Below are 19,653 nucleotides of genomic sequence, written 5' to 3'. Positions count from 1 at the left end.
TCTATCAGGGATTACTACGACATTAGCAGCCCTATTGTTTATTAAATTGGATTTGGGAAAGTTTTTCTTTAGCAACTACAGTTGCTACAATGACTCATATTCCCCAGGTACTGAGCAAGGTCCAGAACTCAATTTAGAGGGTTGTGTTAGTGAATCCCTGACCTTAAGTTTGAGTTAGAATTTAAGTTTAAATTCATTTCAGTCAGTGAAATCCAGTGTGGATACTGTCTGGTCTTTAAACTGCATATTTTGCCATTATTAATTGTGATTTCTAGAAATATCTTACAATTATGAAAAACCAATTTGTAAATGTCGTAAAAAAACATCTTTTATCTGTGGACTGTCTCCTCTTTGTACCAGTGGAGAGCTTGATGTGAAAGCCCAGCACATTACAATTTCTATGCTTATTATTTAGATATGCTCAAAGCCCAAAGAAGGACCACGGCTGGTGGGCTCATTCTTCCTTTGACAATTGATGTCTGCCAGAGATGCACTGCTGATGGGAGCAACGGTGGATGTCTGCAACGCATCTCCATCAAACAAAACATGACGCATGAGTTTCTCCGTGTCCTCTTTATTGGGAGATGGTGCCACATCATATTCTCAACAATACTTTTAAGTTTAAACAGTCTCAAGTGTTGATAGATGTCATATGTTGAGGTGGACAATTGGCAGTTTAACAGAAAAATGAAATACAAGCTAACTGATGTGACAAAAGGAAAATACACGAAATAATGTTTTTGGTTCATTACCAAACCAGGTGTGGGTCTCAGGGATAAGAAAAACGAAAACTTGGCAGTTTCTATGAAAAATATTTTGACATGATAAAATGCAATGACTAAATAATACAAAACACAAACTAAAAAAAGTAAAATTTAGAAACATGGAATGTAACTCTGAGGTCATTTTGATCCAATTGAGCAAAACAAGAAACTGTCAGGTATCTCACATTATCCATATAACACATTCACCCTCACCGCTGATTAAATAACAGACAGACACTTTTTTACACTGGCATTTTAAGATTATAAAAAATGAGAAAACAAACAGGGTGACTAAGCAGGTGTAAACACAGAAAATGCACATACATCGCTAAGAAACCAATGAGTCAGTCCGTCATATCTTTTTTTGTATATTTCAGAACAAGGAAAGAAATACTCATTGGCAACTTCTGCCACGTCCCACTGGAAAAAAAGCGACGTTTCTGTTTCTTGAGGCTTAAAAAGAGAAGGACAGAATCAGGTCTGCTGTGGTACACAGTTCAGTGAAGGGCTGACAGTCGTACACCTCATGGTTTGGCATTTCTTCCCTCCTCAGAGGAAAATTACAAAAACAACAACAATAAAAAATCTTCCCTGTGTCGTGCGGCTGCTTCTCTCTCTGAACAGGAAATTAATTTTCTTATGACCAAATGGTGATGAGTTCAACCTGCAGGATGCAGCACGACTCAGTGATGTCGACTCATGAGTATGGATATCAGGGGATATTATTGGATTTGCAATATAAATAATAAACTGGTCAGTCAGTGTAACCAACGGTCAATATGATGGCAAGTGAAGATGGGTTTTACTGAGCATCAGTGTGTAAAACCTAAAGTGAACCTCTCGAATAATAATTCTGGTTCATCATGACTTGGCTGTCATGTTGTAGCTTTGGCTGTAATTTCTATTGGTAAAAATAACTACTCTACTGACAATAATCACCTTTGAGATCAGCTGACCTTTCTTTATTAGCTGCCATCCTTAACCATCGCCATTGCTTGGTACATGTTATGTCACTATTGGTCATAGGAAATGAAATTGAAAAATAATGCCGCATCAATTTCATATTTTAAGGCCAAATTAAGAGATGCCATTCAGGAAAAAAAGTTCCCGTGAAATTACTGGTTGTAGTTCGGTCTCAGAGGTATAATGATAGCAATGACATCAGCTTCCCACTGAAGTCAACAATTTGAATCATCAGTCGAGAAGACCATGAGTCAACTCGCAGTTTGTCAGTCAAAATCTCTGCACTTTTGTTTAGCTGCCTCGATGTAAACAGAGCAATGCAGAAGCAACAGCAGAGCAGACAGTAAACTTTACAACCGATTGTCCAAATGACCCTTCAGTGTTCACCGTTCACATGACGCCCTAAAACATGGAGGACATCCTGGCGGAGGAAGGGGTGCAATGCACCTGCCCCTAGCTTATTTCTAGGTCCCCAGCTTTTTTAAGGTTAGGATTTCTTCAGTGTTTCTTGTTTACAAGGTTGTTCAAGTTCTTCTTCTTTCTATAACAAACTGACGTTGCCATAAATAAATCAGTGTTTCTCTGATACTCTTCTACTAGGGGGATCTGGCAGCAAAGCTGCAATTGACTTAAGCTCGGCTTGTTTTTCTGATAAGTTAAGGTCCACAAGTCCAGTTAAATCATATGGTAAAAAAATGCTGTGACTTTCAAGTAGTCAGCTGGAACTGTCTATAGCCGACATGTGCCATTGGTGTGGCACTTTACTGGGAAAAAAAAGGGACCAAAAGTTGACAAGCTGGTGGCAAAATGGCTGCAGAACCATCACAGCCGCCAAATGCATCTTAATAAAAGCCAATATCAAGACAGCCAACCATAAAAGTAGCAAATTTTTTTAAATGCTCGGGCCACACGACTATTGATTGGTAACCAACCTAAAATCCTCCAATCCCAGGTTACAAAATAGTAGGTTTTTCTGTTCTTCCAGTACTGCCAACATTGCCCCGAAAGAAACATCAAGATGTAGCAAAGCGAAAAGATATTTTAAGGAGCTGCTAGCCATGCTAATTTTAAAGCGATGATATTCTTTTTTGCATCCTAAAGCTGTGCTCAGAGGGAATGTCGGACATTTTTTGCAGGGGACTATTTTTGCAGCTGCAGCTAGCTAGCTAGAAATGTATGCACCGACTGAGTCTATGCAGAGTGTGTCAAACCTCTGACTCATCTCAGAATGCAGCAGGAACTCCATTTCTTTCTCTTATTTACTCAACTCCCTCTTCGTATTTCTATGGTAACGTAACCTGTATGAAGTTGTGCCACGTCTGAAATATGTTTTGTGTTCAGCCTAAATGGACCTTGGAGTAACACCTGACTCCTGTGTGGTTGGGTGTCTGTGGAATGAAAGTGATCAAAATTATATACACACTGTCATTAACAGCTTCAGTACAAAAATCTCTTCAACAACCCCTACAGCCTGAACATGATCATTTATGTTTAAGACAAATGCCAATGCATTGCATCTGCAAGCCTTTGGGATTTTTCTTCGTTTAGTAAAGACTGATTGCCCCGAGTTTCCTTCAGCTCGATTCCTCTGTTTTCCCAAAGACAAGCCTGTGTGTCACAGCACATAGCAACCATCTGTCCAACAAGCGGCAGACTGACCAGCATTTCTTCACTGTTTTTGGGAAAACAACAAAACTAATAACAAATGCCATTTTGTACATTCATGTTCAATTTTGTACAATAAGATTTTTTGATTGATTCATACATTTATATTGCTGTTAATGCAGCAAGCTATGTTTGAATGTGTGTGTTTTAAGGCAAAGGGTCCATGCTACAATCATCAGCTAACGTGGACCACAGAAGCTGGTCCACATTTCCTTGAGCGCAGATTTCAGTGCATTCATCTGCAGTGTATATACTGTATATATCATGTATGTGCATAATATTCTCCACATGCACAGGTTGATTGACGGAGATATTCTTTGAGGAGTCTGCATTCCAAGACACAAGCATACTGTTGCATTGAGAAGAAATCAGTAGGATAAATAAAACAAAAAGGGTTGTTTGTAACAAAGTCCTCCAGGTATCGCTGTAGACACCAGCACTACAAAGTGTCTGTGTATGTTCATGCCTTATTTATGGGTGTGCGTGTGTCTTTTTGTATACTTGGAGGTGTGGGTGAGCAGCCTGCATCATATCAAGGTGCTTTGGTACTCATGTATGTTTATACATGTCCACAGCGCCTCTGAAAGTGCTTCCACACTGGTGTTTGACATGTCCTTTAGGAGTTGGCAGAGGCTTTCAGAGGGCTTTGGCACTGGTGGTGTGGGAGACGGTGTGGGACACTGGCTTCTGTGGGTAGCGGCTGTAGTAGTAAACCTGGAACAGGATGGCGAAATCAACAAAGACCTGCAGCAGGCCACATGTCCAGAACTGCACAGGAGCCTGGGTGAGCAGGAAGTAGCCTGTTTTAAAGGTGTCCCCGCTGGTCCACATCAGCACCATCTTGATACTGGGAGAAAAGAGAAGACTGGATGAATGGACTAATGCAATTTTATTCAAACTCATTATTGAAACAGAAATGATAAAAACTCAAGTCATTATCACAGTTTGCTAAAGTACATTTTTGTCAGGACACAATATTTATATTTAAAATACCCCTTTTCAAACATCTATTATTTCATCATGTCATTTTTCCTGATGACACTTTAAATCTAAATTGTCAAATTGTTTCATGACAGTGGTGTTCTCAACAGTCTACAACGCATGTTTCCATTCTTGCTATTGTTAGCGCTTCACTAACATTTGTTTTCGGCATTTGATTGTTTCTGACTTTTTATAGTTTAATGCATTTGTTTTGGTTTTCTGCAGCACAGATCTGTAATTTGCAGCATGTTTTTTGGGGGGGAGGATTTTGGTATGTGTTTTTGAATTTGCATCCTACTTCTCCTTATGGAAATCTTTCACAGTGAGTTAACCCTTTTTAGGCACATTACACCACTCCGTAACTTCACACGCTCAACAATTTTAACCAAAATTAACAATAATTCAATATTAGCAATTTTACTCCTTTTAGCCAGAGCAAAATTCATTTTTTCATTTTTTTAGGTTTCAGCTAAAACATGAAAATGTATCATCTCAACATTTAAATAATGTTATTAAATGTAAATTATATCTGAACTTGTGGTCATTAAAGTAATAATCTCGAAGATTTTTATTTAAAATCTGTTAAGTCACTCTCGCTGACCGAGGTAATACAATGGTGATTGAGCCTATGGCCCACTGAGGAAAGCCTCTGCAGTATTACGGACTGAGTGTCTGGTGCGACATTTGCGGAACAAATCACAAGCGGCACCCAGTTAGTGGCCTGGTTTCAGCTAACGCGGCTGCTTTTCCGGTCTCTGCAAGTGTTGCGAGTGAACAGTAATCTACTATGGCTGAACAAACAAAGAAAAGATTGATGTCTACAGACACAACTTCAAAAGTAAGTGTAAATCCACCATCGAAGCAACCGTCTGCGAGGAAATCAGGAGTTACAACCGGAGCCAACCGTGGACGTCACACATGCAACACTGTCTGGATATCTGGTTACCGTTTATTGGCAAAGGTGCTGCCAAAGAGAACAAAACTGAGATCTTTGAGATTATAACTTTAAGAGATTTCAAGTTATGTTCAGCCAGCTTATGTGATGTCTCAAGGCCTTTAATGCACCTGAAACACATTTCCACCTGGTTCTAATATATCTTTATATATTTTTGTTCAGTCTAAATTAAGCTTGATCACCAAGTGCACATGTTGATGGAGGGAAAAGGGTCAAAGAAATGAACTATCAGATTGGGCAAGAAGGAAATAGCAAACTTCACAATTAAAGTTGCAATTAAAAGTATCAGTAATTAAAATAATGGAACTTCTCAGGGTGCAGGTTTGTCTACAACTCATCCCACTGTGACAGGCTACATACTATAAAATTATGAAGATTTTTGCCTGTACACTCACTGTTCAGGGGATGCTCATGAGAGGATCCAAGGGTTTCATTACAACAAAATTTAAGACTTCTTGTTTTATTAAAATGACTACAGAAAAGTACCCTTGTGATTTGAGAAGGCAGTTTTTTTTTTTCAGGAGGCAGAGTTTTTTTCAGAATAAACTTTGTCCTCTCGCTGGCACTGGGAAGCACTGAGAACTCAGATAATGAGGTGGCAAAGGAAGATAAAAGTAGAAGAAACAAGAACAAAGCTCCTGAATCAAAACACACAACTTTATTTACAAAATGTAGAAAAGACAAAGAACATGTGGGGACATTGCCTCCAGAAGTCCTTTAAGGAAACATTAAAAGCGCTGCTTGTTATAAACACCAGTTTCTAACAATAAAAAGACACCTATCAACTTTTTCACTTTTTTTCCCCGCTCCAGGCAGGGATACGTGTAGGCAATGCTGGCAAAGAAATGCCTGAGCCAGCACTGTGTCTACAATGCACCCGTGTTCACACATACTCACACAGCACTTTTCAGATGTGCCTCCTAAAGCAACCTGCCTACAACAATACGAACACACACCGAGACATTTCAAATCCTTTCACTCAAGCGTGTTGTTTGGTTGGTCAGCACTATTTCAATAAACATTGCAGGAGTGTTTTTCTGTCACTTAGTAAAGTGCTACTGACTTTAAAAGGGGTTGCTGGCTTATTTCCAGCTGTTTTAAGCCATGCACGATAGATCACCTTTTATTCGTTTTTAGATATCCGTCTAAGATTTTCTGCCGACACCAGAATAAAATGCATAATAGGTAGCAGAGAAAGTGAGTGGCCTTAATTTTTCAGCCTGATGCAGATGGATGAAGTTGTGCTTGGGAAAATTTACACATTGGTAAAATCTTGCTACCTATATGATCTGCACGTGGCAACTAAAAATCATCATGGCAAATAGTAAATTCCATGTCTGCGATGGGAGGCACGCTCCAGTTTCCTAGAAGTCAGATATGCTACACACACCTAGCCACATTTGTAAGCCCTGCTACATATAGGACACACTACATACATGACTGTAAATGGGTATTTTAAAAGTTTCCTTGCTTTGCAATTTGAGGGAACTGACTCTAAAAAATGAATCACAAGAATTTATAGTTGATCGATCAAGACCAACGTTTTTATGTTCATGACATATTTCACCACAGTGAATAAGTTTTACATTTTAGAATCCACTGGTGTAAAAAATAATTCACTCACAGCTGGTGGGGTCAAGTATTGTCTGTTAACATGCCACCGTGCCTGTGGATCCTCTGATGGAGCATCATGAAATAAACACGTCACGGAACAAAGCTTTGGTTCGTGCAGCATCAAACACGGAGGTATGACCTCAAAGAAAACAGGATGTCTCTTAGTGTTAGCAGATTTCTTCCTTTCTATAAGCCTCTTAACAGATGTAAAAGATGGAAGAAAAGTAATCTAGTGTTTATCCCCCCCAGCAGAGCTCTGTTCATCTGTCTGTGTGTCTTTATTCTGTTAGTCAAATCTTTGCTGCCAAATCTCCTCTTACATTATTCATGCCTCCAGCCTCACCTTAGCCCTTTTCATTTGTCAGGCCAATTTGTGCAAACCTTGCCATTTTTCACATAGTCCCTTATTCCTTACTTTTTAACCAGCTCTTTCCTTGCAGAATTTTGGAATGCCCCTTCGTGCTTCCATTTTCACACTCTTTTTCTTTTTTCTGAAGCCCACTCTCTACAGCCCTTCTCTCGTCCTCCTTGTCCATTTATCTTCCCACCACCACCAGTCGCCTTCGCCTTTCTATACCTGTTTGTCAGGAGGGTGGGCTGGGGGGAGGCAAATACACTTCTTTCTCAGTAAGAAGCTTGTTAGCTCTGTGAAGAGAGAGCTTCACTCCACACTGCTCTCTCCCTTTCTTTCCCCCTTCCCCCTTTTCTTCACAGCAGCAGTCCACATAATGACGATATGTACCTGCAGGTATTAATGAGGGAGGCAGAAATCATGTTTGATCAATCCCTCTGCTGGTTCTCTAATAGGAGGTAACATGAGGAGGGCCGGGGAACAAGGGGCGAGCATGTCTGTCTTTCTATTTATTACTTTCTCCCAGATACATATAGAGGGAGGAATAGAGAAAGCATGCTCAGCTCTGACTCAAACAACACTTAAGAAAAGCTGCACTGGACCAGACAATCTCCACAGTGGGCTGCAGATACATTGCTTTGTATTTGAATTGCTCTTAATAAAAAAGAGCCATTGAAGGTAATACCAGATTTTTTTTAATTTCTAGGGTTAGTTTAATCCAAGATGTATGATTTGCCAAAGAATGGTCTTTTGGATCTGATTCAGGGTTTAATCGAGTCTCTTGGATATGTCAGATATTCTCCAATTAAAAGCAATCAAATAAATATTGTAGCATCCCAAGCTGTAAGAAATGAAATACTGTGGAACAGTTTTTCCTATACTGTTAACCTTTATAAAGTTATTGTGGGTCTATTTAAGTATGAGTATAAGTGATTTTTTTTTCCAGATCATCTTGTCATTGCTGTCTCCTAGTTTGTTGATGTAAATAAGTTCTTTAAAGAAAATATAAAAACAAAAAAACCTGCCCATCTTTTGTAAATGTGTGTCTTCATTTTGTAAGAGATTACCCAGGAGAAATACTGTTAAACGATATGTTTTATGGGTTTGTAAGTTTTCCAAAAGGTTGTAGATGAGTAAACAGCATCCAGCTACGCTTATCAGATTTTAGATTTAATGCAACAGAACTAAAGACGATTTGCCTTATATTTTTGTTGAGCTAATATAATATATAAATACTTACTTTTTCATAGACAGACTGAATTCTGCAAAGGTTTCTGCTGTGATTATGCTCACTTCTTAACTACCAGCTTCAGAGGTAAGAAAATTGTGGTGAAAAGTAGAGTTCAGATATGAATTACCTACCAGAATGTTTTAAGGGAACCTATTATGCTCCTTTCCAGTTTCACATTTTTATTCTTGGAGTCTACTAGGGTAGCTTTGTGTGATTCACAGTTCAAGAAATTCCATAAATATCTCATTCTGTCTCTTTATGCAGCCCATACGTTCATCCTCTGACTGAAACAGCCTGGTTTAGCTCCTGGCTACATCTACTTTATAGCATTTTTGTTTTAAAACACAACTTTTGATATGATTACATGTAGCATCTACACTACTCTAGCACATTAAAGCCCCTAAAACAGACACATATGGAACTGCTGAAGACTAAGCTTCATTTCACTTTAGTCTTCTTACATCCACTACACACAGTGTACAAGTATTTCAAGGAGTTTTAGTATTAAGGAGAGCATTGCTGAAGCTGTGCTAAAATATCCGTACAAACAAGATAGTTTACTGAGATAAAGTTGTACTGGTGTGGACGGAGACCTTGTCTTTTTAAGGCCTTCCTCCCTAAAAGACCACTTTTCCTACCAATTACCAGCTTAGTGGAAGCCTACTGATGAGCCACAGCGACTGCACCCAGCCCTGAAACTTGAAACTTCAATAGCTGTCCTGAGCACAGCAGTCCAAAAACTTTTGAGACGGACTCAGCGGTTGGATGGGTGCGTACCTGTCCTTTGGCTGCCTGCTTTCACTGGAGCAGCTGCTTATAGACAATATGCAATTACTTAAGCTGACAGCCTTTCAGAAAGTGGAACAAAACTATTTGAAACCTTGCATTCACAGCAACCTGAAGGTTTTCTATGACAGGGATTCCTCTTTTACATACCTTTACTTTGACTTCAAATAATATGAACAGCTGACATTGAAATATGTGAATGACAGGAAAGAGCTCAGAGATAAATTATTTGGAAAAAAGTTTCTCTCTCCACTTTTTTTAAATTACGTATTTTTTAATGATCGATCAAGCTCAACGTACGTAAAGGCATGCTAGTTTCCTTTTTCCAGATCCTTTAAAACAAGTTGAAACTATTCTTTAAGACAAAAGTATGATGGAAAACAAATGAACTAAATAAAATTGTAACATTGTAACATCTGTGGATAATCGGACAGATATTTTAAAAAAACAGAGGTTTGAAACTCTCATTTTCCCCTCACTAAAACTTATAAAATTTCCTTCAACTTTAAATGGCCTGGGCTGGAAAAGCATTTAAATATTATTTTGTGCATGTATATTAAGTATTGTCTTTTGCCTTTGCTAACTTATGTATAATTTACTTAATGAAAAAAAGACACGGCACAAAATGCAGCAACACTTCCCACACAAAATAAGACTCACTTACATTGTTAAATATCAACAGGATTTTCACCCTGAAGGAATAGAAACAAATTGATTCATTTACATCTCAGAAAGCTCCCTGAGTGATGTGAGCATATGGGGGTGGAAGGGTTGGACCGATGATGTTAAGGTTTTCAAGCTGCGGTGATCCGCTGCAGGGAGCTAGAGCTGCTCTTTTCTACAGCCATGCTAAACACCAAAGCACCATGCAACTGGCCACAGGGGTGGCTGCCCAGTCAATACAGATCCATCCCAGCACGTGGCTGTGTGTGGCTGTGTGTGTGTGTGTGTGTGTGTGTGTGTGTGTGTGTGTGTGTGTGTGTATGTGTGTGTGTGTGTGTGTGTGTGTGTGTGTGTGAGAGTGTGTGTGTGTGTGTGTGTGTGCGCGCGCGTGTGTGAACAGCAGCATGCAGGCTAAATAAGGCTCTGGCACTCTTATCTAGTACACTGGGATGCAGCTCATGACCACAAGCCTTATAAGGTTGCAGTTGGCTGTCTGGACGTCCTTTCCCCATGTTTTGTGTTTGTCTGTCTGTGTTTTATTTTATTTGTTTTATGGCAGGCTGGTCAGTATCAGCCTGTACCTCTGGCTCTCCAAGCTTGGGACTATCTAATAATAGCAGGAGCCTGAAAAGTATCAACACTAAAACCCTCTCATCTCCCACGTACAGCTCGACACACACACACACACACACACACACACACGCACACGCACGCTCTAATGTTCCCCATAAAACATCTGTCTTCAAGTATTTACAGTCGCACAGTTGCTGAGATTGTTTCACTACGTTTGAATCCAGTTTGAACTAGTTCAAAAGATTCAAGACAATTTCTGACATGTCAATTTACACAGAAAAAAAAAAAAAATCGTCAAAATTAAAAACCCTGACTCGTTTCATTTTCTGATTTAATGCAGGGAAGCTTATTAAAAAATAAAATTAATGTCTGAAAGAAATTACCGCAACTAATTATTAGAAGCAAAAAAGCCTATTCCCAGAAGCCTTTGCCACCTTGCAGGACCATTTTATATGATTCCATAAATGATGACAGTTGAATATCTCTGTTTAAATAATGACCCATGTCTCTTTTTAGGTCCCACTGTGCCCATTTCTCTATTTCTCGAGGGTTCGGAGCTGTAAAATGAGGGCTTTGGGCTGCCAGTCACAGTATGTGAGCTGTTTGGGTTTGATAACTGCCTATGGGAGCCGTGTGATATCCAGAGTCTGCAAGCAGGGCAAGCCTCCTTGGTAAATGAGCAAAACAAGAGAGCTGGATTGCTTTATGGCACAAAGTAGGAAGAGGCTCAGTTTTGTCAGCTGAAGTATGGGTTTAATTTGACTTGCATTTGTGTATGATAGAAACGAAAGAGGAGTAAAAAAAAAAAAAAGTTTAATATCAAATTATCCAGATCCAAAGAAAACACACACACACTGACTGAGGAGGAGGACTTGTACATTCACAACACCCTTTATGCATATTAACGGTGTGAAAACAAAAGTACCAGTGATACTGACAATGGTGTAATTTGATGGACACTTTGGAAATATTATATACAATTTCACCATATGCTATTATTGTACGGTGCATATAGCTGATACTTTTGGAGTAAAGCAAGTGCTAAATTTCACGTTATCTTAAACTCACAGCCACATATTTTTCTCCTGTCATTCTATTTATTTCTCTACATGCTATATTTCTCTACATGCTATAGTAAGAGAAATACTCGCTCTTTTTTAAGCCGTTTGAAACTAAAATACACAAGAGCAGTCCAAACACTCATTAAACAGAGTTTATCTAATTCATTGTAGATTTCAAATGTTAGTATGTCACTCTAACTAGCTTGTTAAATGACAATAAGAACTACTTCAAAGAGTAATCTAACGCTTAATATGATTTAATACTTTAATACTTTAAAACTCTGTATGGTTATAGGTTTATGTCGGAAAAAAATCCTTTTAGAACCGACCCATCCACAATACAGTATTTCCCCACAGCTGGAGCTGGGTCTTGATGATACAACAGAGTTTAAGCTGTCATTAAAGGCTATGTCCTGCTCTTTATTGGATTCAAAGTGGTTTGCACTTCAGGAAAACCAGTCGAAGTTACCAATGACTAGTGATATATCTTGTACAGTTTTGACCAGAACTCTAAACAACATAGGTAATAAAATAGAAAAATTAGACGATGACACTGGGGGACAAAAACTACAGAGTTGGATGGGACATAGAAAAGTGCTCATCACATACACGCCCTATGGTTGGCAATAAGGAAAGTCTCTCCCATTATGGTACCAGAGCAGTTCCACAGAGGTTAACAGAGAGCCTGGGAGCAAAATTATCATCAGACCAAATGCTTTCAGCTATGTCCTCATGGGACATGCACCTCCAACACAAGACTCATCACCCTCCCTCTTGACTCAATCCATATTTCATTATTGAAAACCGCTTTGCTACTGCCTGTCAAACAGTGTGTCATGGTGCAGTACTGGCGTGCATACACACTGTGGACATCCAATATGATTCATTCTACTGCTAACTCTTACTTTGATCTGGCTCCATCCCATGTCTTCCTGTGTGTATAGGTGATGAAGCTCCCTACTGCATGCCCAGGGACGCAAGTACTGGAAGAAGTCTGACACTTGCTACAATTTTAGTATTAGTATGGGCATTTTGGCTGAGCCATTAGCTGGGAGGAATTCAGTGTGATATTTTTCTGTGCAGACAAACATACTGCATAGGATCTGTTTGTATTTTTTTTTATGTTTCACACATCTACAGGAAAGGGCTTTCTGGTTGTTTACGTCTCTGCAAATAGCATGTGTTTACTAAGTAATTCACATAAACTTACTTTCATTTATTCCTTAATCCTTACTTCTGCATGCCTAAACACAGTGTTACCAAAAAGCATGCCCTAATCCTGCACCTAAGGTTGAGGAGAAGGTCTTCTAAAAGCAAAAATATTTGCTTTTAAATATTGGACTTGGGAAAACGTCCTCAGTTTACAGGATTTTGCTTCCTGTCCCTGCACACACGCATACATATACACTCACTGAAACCTTGAACGGAGAGCTGAGGTAAAGTAACCTAGCAACAGCCTTCCAGACTCAACAGGTTTTGCAAGAGAGGGAGGAGAGGACACAAACAATAAACAGAACTGGAAATGACAATGTCCTCAGCCTTCAATGGCAGCTTTATTTGCAATGTTTGATGGCTGGCAGAATCTGTTGCAGCATAGGATAAAAGAACTGACAAGCAAACTGACATGTTTCATATTGTCTGGGTAATTTGATTTCATAAAAGAGTCTCAATTTGATATTCATTTGATTTTGAATGAAATGCCAGTATCACATTAGGTATTAGTACTGCAGCACCCACCCCATATTAAGGCATTGTAACATTGTATCAGAGAATTTGAGTCATTGAAGCATTCTCAAATGCAAACGTTTAAACCAAATAATGCCATCAACCACTAATTCTCTTCAAAACAGAGTACGCAAAAATCACGCTGCTAAGATGATACAAATATTGATTGTGCCATTAATGCAGGTTTGTTTCTAGTAAGATTATTGTAAGACTTGAAAAAAAAAGTCAGTGTATTTGCTGATAATACTGATCAAACTGATCAGCTGATACAACTTTAAAATACAGTAAATCCTGCATTTGCACAAAGCAAATCATGAAAGTGACTGTAATTTTCTGGATCGGTTTTAATGGAAAACCTTACATAAAAAACTAAACTGTGTGTTTATCCACAAAAACTGCTGTTCATGGTTAAAAGCGTGTGTATTAGCCAATGTGCTGTAAATATCTGCATCATTGAGCCATTTCTGGTTGTGAATTTTATCCCTATGAATAATTCATCAAATCAAGACCACTATATTTCCTGCTTTCCGTCGCTTGAAAGCAAATTATTTTAAATGTTTTTTTCTAAAGGCTTCAGCAATCATACAGGCAGAAATCCATGATGGAAGGGACATATGCATCAGTTTATGCCTTATAAGTAGCTAAAAAGACCAGAATGCATTGCAACCACAATGAATGTTTCAGTATAGAGTACAGCCATTTTGATAAACATTGTCCCACTAAGCTGCTTTCTATATTTATAGATACCCATATGTCCACAATGACTGAAAGCATGTTTAGAAACCATTGTCTGGGGCTTTGTTGGAGTGCATTCTGGGAAACAATAAAAAAACAACTGACTGAAGTCATCATGGAAACTGTGGACCACCGAAAACATTCACTAGTTAATAAAAAAAATTGAAGAACACACCAGACTTAGCATAATTGAGGGTGGATTCTTCTTGTAAGCATGTACTGTAGGCAGCTTGGTGGAAAATGGGGGTGATAAACAAAGTGTTGGACGGGTAGGAAGCACACACACAAACAAATCAAAAATAAATAAGGCATGGGACAGTGAGCGTATGGAAAAGCCCAGCGTGGGAGCTGTCATGGCCGGTTAAGTGGACAGGCAGCCCTGCTGGAGCTCTGTTATCTGTCTGCTGCAGAAAGTCAACCAGCAGGGTGGGGCTTTGTGGTTGGTGGGGGTTGCAGTTTGTGTAGTGCATGCCTTTAACTATTTGACAATCATGATCTATTTTATCATGTTATTTTATTGTTTACAACTCGAACAATTCTCAATATGATATCTGTGTATTTACTTACATTTTAAATGTGCTATACAATAAAGTTTGTGTACACTATTTTGAAAAGCCGTTTCCAGGGCTTGGCTACATCTAAGAAAGCTAGTAGAATTTATTTTTTAAACTGTACATGCTTTCAGAAATCAATTTATGCCAAAGCCTCTAATTACAGACTTAATGCAAATCAACAATAATGAACCAAAATGATACATTGGAAACAGATACAGCGAGACAGATTACCTCATTATCATATTGATTTCCATCAGACAAGCTCTCATGTTCGCATGATAAATACTTGTCCTTACCTCCTGCCCGACAGGTGCCAGAAATATTTAATAAGCATGTGTCAGTGTTAATGATCATATGTGAGACAACATAACATGGCGCCATTACTCACAAATGTGAGCTACAGGACAAGAGCCCCTCAGAGCCTTTGATGAAGTGGCACTCATTTTAATAAAACAGTACTCATCTGGAAAAAGATATTATCATTAATTAAGAATGCAACAAGCATTTGATGGCCATCTGACTGACTCTATTAAAATTATACAAGGCCCAAATAGTTGTGAGAGAAACCTAGTGAATGCAAAATCGGAGGTCTGGTGACCAAAGACTTCTGCAGCTAAATTTTTACAGAGTCAGAACAACACTAAAAACCTACAACAGCCTACAAAAGTCTCATGTTCTACCTCTAAGACTTTAGTTTAGGTGCTTTGGCTCTTATCTGTTATGTGATTTTTCACACAGTCAGAGCAATAAAAATAGTGCATCCAGCTCATGGTTTAGTGCACCAGCGAGTCCCTCCTGCCAGGGTGCTGACAGTCAGGCACACTGGACAGCAGCAGAAGAGACTGTACCAGCCTCTGGTTCAGGAGTATTTTAGCAGAGTGCACTAAAATTCAGCACTGGAGCTTGGAGTGTCAGAGCAGAGGACATAAACCAGTGGCCTGGATTTTTTCATTCAACCCTTACTTGTTCCATCACAGATATCTATGTGGTTTAGTCATTTTAAGACAAGACGTGTATGAAACACCTGTGACAGCAGCTGTTAACATAAATTGGGTTTACAGGTTTGGGTTAACCTGTTTGACATCCTGTTGTTGAGTTTAATGAGTACAGAACTAAAAATCAAAACCACTTTCCTCTTTGTAAGGTTGTTTGATTATTTCTGATACGTGTCAAGAAGAGATCTTTTCTGCCTTTTTAAAATCAAAATATTCCCACAGGCGTTCAAGTCTAAATTTAAACACGATTATGAATCAAATATGAAACATTTTCTTCCTGCCTTTGTGACATGATTAACATGGGAGTAAAACAGAAGGTTCAACTGCATAACCTTCGTGCCAGGTTACTGCAAAATTGAAATATCTTCCCATGTCCTGATACAAAGCCACGTATATTAACGTTAAAAACAAAAATGTGTATTACAGAATCTGTACCTCATGCCCTCTGTGGACTTGTTCTGATAGTTGCAGTGCAGCTGTGGTGTGCCCAGCATTGCCTCAGTGAAGACGGCCAAGAAGCCCAGGCTCTCCACAAACAATGCAGAGTCCAGGAGGAGGTAGGTGATGTAGGCTGCCACTAGCGTGAAGGCGACCACGCACTGCAGATAGTCAACGAAGTGACTCCACGACCAGAAGTGGCTCCATTCAAAGTCTGAATGTGCACAAAACAGCGACATAGAGAAAACACAAATTAGTCCACAGAAATTAAAATATTTTAAATAACTCCCCACTCAAGGGAGTACAGCTCTCAACCAGCTGGCCAATGTTGGATCAGCAACAGACACATAAAGACAGGTAAGTAGAGCAGTCCTAAAAAAGAGGCAAAAGGAACTTTGTCTGACGCATCACAGGGGAAGAGTTTCATTCCAAAATGCAATTTTTGAAAAACAAAGGATGCAATATTCTTTAATTTCAAAAATATAGAAGTGTGTTGCTGCCCAAAAGACATACGACATGGCAATGACATTGCTTTTTTTAAAGAAGCAGTGCATCATTACACACACAAAGCTGTATAATCAGGTTTGTAAAATTCGGGTACTTATGAAAGCTGACAGATATGGGATTTTTTAAAACCAAAACAGACTTTGATTTTGGACAGAACAAATCCCCCAATTATTGATCACACCCTCACTGCTTCAATTTCAACCTGTCTGTCTATAAGCTGCCTCTTATGAGTTCTCAACTTTCTGGAAGTGAGATATTGATTTTCTTTTAGTCTTTTTCAAAAGCCTTAGCACTAGTTTTGTTTGAAAGTAATAAAACATTTCCCCATTAAATCAATAAAGATTTATCCTCTAAGGAGCATAAAGGGACTCATAGTTAAGAAAATACATATATATTAAAAAGATCAATAGTGCAAAAATCGAATGTTTGTCATTAAAAATGTTATTCTGTGAGAAAAGGTCATTCAAACTAGATTACAGCCATTTAGTTATGACTTGAAATGCTGGAGCTGAATCTTACAATTGTTTATTAGTGTATTAAATTTCCATAACATATACGATTTCAATTTCAGGTTTGTCCGTTGTGAAAGACAGTCTGTTGTATTTGCAATCTAATTTCAAGCTCTTTTCATGTCTCGTTTTCCAGCACTGGAGGAAATCATTATCTACTAATCCTGTCTGTTCTTTTCTGGGCTTTATCTAGTCAGCATGAGGAAGCAAAAACTCTATTATTATGAAAAACTTCACACGTGAGCTGTGAATTTTCACATGACTCCCACAATCCCCTTCTCGCATTCACAATATGTCACTGCCACATATAGGCCGTCTGAACCGCACAAAGTTTGGACTTGTTTCTTATTCAGATCCTTGCAAACACAGAAGCTTTTAACTTCAAGGTCTTGAGGGAGGAGGCTTTGTGAGAAAGAAGTGCTGGTGGTGATAAGCCCTGAGGGAAGGTGAGAGTCATCCCAGATTATAGTATTTTCCACATGGTGGTAATGGGCTTGTTGGCAATCTGGACACCGCTGAATGATTTAAACCCTGTTTTCTGCCCTAGCACCTCTTGTGTGTCTTCTTTCTCCAAATAAATGATTAAATTAAGATTCTGAGCACAATAACACTGGATACCTGTAATAAGCCACACAGCCAATACTAACCACACTAAGATAATAGACGGCAAAGCAAAGTGTTTTTGCCTCGGGTACTACTGTAACCACAGCAGATGAGGAAACAGGTACATTAAGCACTGGAAGACATCTTTTCTAATTTCTTAAATGCATTCAACATTTTTTTCCAGTGTGAGGGATGTGAAAAGAGCACACATGTAGCTGCTGGGTAAATGTCTGAGCAGAGGACATTGAAAGATTTTATCATAAAAATCTAATTATGGCTGAAAGCGAAAGATGTTTCTGCGTTGCTGTATCTTAAATGGGATTTCTACAAGCCTCAAATGCAATAGAGCTGATTCGTTTAATCATAGTTAAATAAGGCTCTCTTTATCTAAGAGGCAGATCTAAGCGCTCAAAGGAGGCCCACTGTATAGGCCTGCACAGGCCTCCAGAGAAGGGCCTCTACAGTACATAAAGCTAAAAAAGAAAAAAAGAATAAATATCAAAGCATTGTTTAGACTAACTTTAACACTTAGCTCTTTGGCTAAATTGAACACAGCTGCTGTTTTCCAAGACTATCAAATCAGAGGAGAAAGAATACAAGCGTGACTTTTAAGGTAATGATGTTATAAAATCCTGTTTCATCAGAGAATAAACGGTGACTGATTCTGACATTTGGATGGCATTTAAACAATAATATGAATGGCAAGCTCATATGTGTGCTGTCAAACCTGCCTTTGCAAAATCGAGCCAATCCAATTGTTACTTTCTGCAAATCTTAAGCAAATCCAAAAAATTCAAATGATTAAATGTCAAAGAGCAAATAAAACCAGGTCACAGCCTTCTGTCAACCCTCCACACACTTCTTACACCAAGATTAACCATGGTTCAATGTTACAACTATGTAGGATGGCAACACAAAACAGTGTTTAACAAAAGATAAAGAAACTGTTCTTTAAAGGTATAACAGGGCATGTATTTTTGTTGTGAGTATAATGAACACTAAGAATATCCTTTAAGAGCTCTTATGTTTACTGTATCTCAGTGTTTACTCTGTAGGTGTTGTGGCTGCAGATGCCTTGTGTGGTTTTGAAGCCCTGTTGGCAGCAGAGCCAGAGGACTGTGAATCTGAGCCAACTAGCACCAGACTGGTGCTGCTTGATAACAGCCAAACACAGAGGGAAACAGTCAGTGGCAAGAGAGCAGCATTTAACACCTACCTGGATGCTAGCTTGTAAGGCTTTACACTAAACACGAAACTGAACATATGATGTAACACAAGGCTCCAAAGAGATGATATGACTTGGCCTCAACCTGGTAAGTAAAAACAGACACACATAAGATAGTAGATTGAAGGATTTGTGAAAACATTGTCGATGTTTTGCTTTGCTGGCCTGCGGACTAATAAGCTAGCTACAGAGGGGACTTAGGCTTGAAGCACACAGGTATCACACGTGTTAACACTAGACAACAGTGTAAACTAGACTAGGTCAAAACCTAGTATGTGGCTGACCACATCAAGTCAATGTGCGCTTTTGTGGGCAATGTGTTACAAGGACTGTCCTTATAAGGCCGATGACGTCTTTGAAAGCAGGTGTGCACGTAGATGAGGACAGCGGAGGAGCAGTGGAGGAGCAGCCCCGCCTACTACCCGGACAAAGTATCCAGAGCCATATAGACAGAGAGTTGTGTCAGTGGAGGTCCAATATGCTCTTACTTTTTTATATGACATTTTTCTCTCCTCAAACTTATCGAGATATGCCTGTTTATTCTTTTTAATTAATTGATATTGAGGAATGGCAGACTGCTACCTCAAAATAATTGCAAAATCTGCACTCCTTTTCAGTTTTTAAAATTAAAATGAACTTTTTATGTACTCTCTTTGGCTCTGTTGTCAGGGAGTGGTGCCTAGAGGAGAGATAGCGCATTAAATTTCAGCCATGATGAAATTAAAGACATTTTTTCTGTCACGCAACTTAATTT

General features: G+C 38.9%; 1 protein-coding gene across 2 annotated transcripts in view; it reads right to left on the bottom strand.

Moving 5' to 3' along the window:
* Positions 1-567: 567 nt before the first annotated feature.
* The window catches only part of LOC138608970 (solute carrier family 66 member 2), a 29,348-nt gene continuing 10,262 nt past the window's right edge, over positions 568-19,653 (bottom strand). For both annotated transcript variants that reach the window (XM_069681573.1, XM_069681572.1), the window contains 2 exons: positions 16,053-16,269; positions 568-4,239 (listed from right to left, as the gene is read on the bottom strand). In XM_069681573.1, coding sequence (XP_069537674.1) covers positions 4,029-4,239; positions 16,053-16,269 — 428 coding nt within the window. In that variant the 3' untranslated portion in view covers positions 568-4,028. The remainder of the gene's footprint in view (positions 4,240-16,052; positions 16,270-19,653) is intronic.

This window comes from Semicossyphus pulcher, unplaced genomic scaffold, assembly GCF_022749685.1.
Source record: "Semicossyphus pulcher isolate SPU_LCO1_2020_fin unplaced genomic scaffold, fSemPul1.0.p SCAF_5, whole genome shotgun sequence".
NCBI classification, from domain to species: Eukaryota; Metazoa; Chordata; class Actinopteri; order Labriformes; family Labridae; genus Semicossyphus; species Semicossyphus pulcher.
Note: the sequence above shows the minus strand (reverse complement) of the source record. Positions and strands in the feature narration are given on the sequence as shown.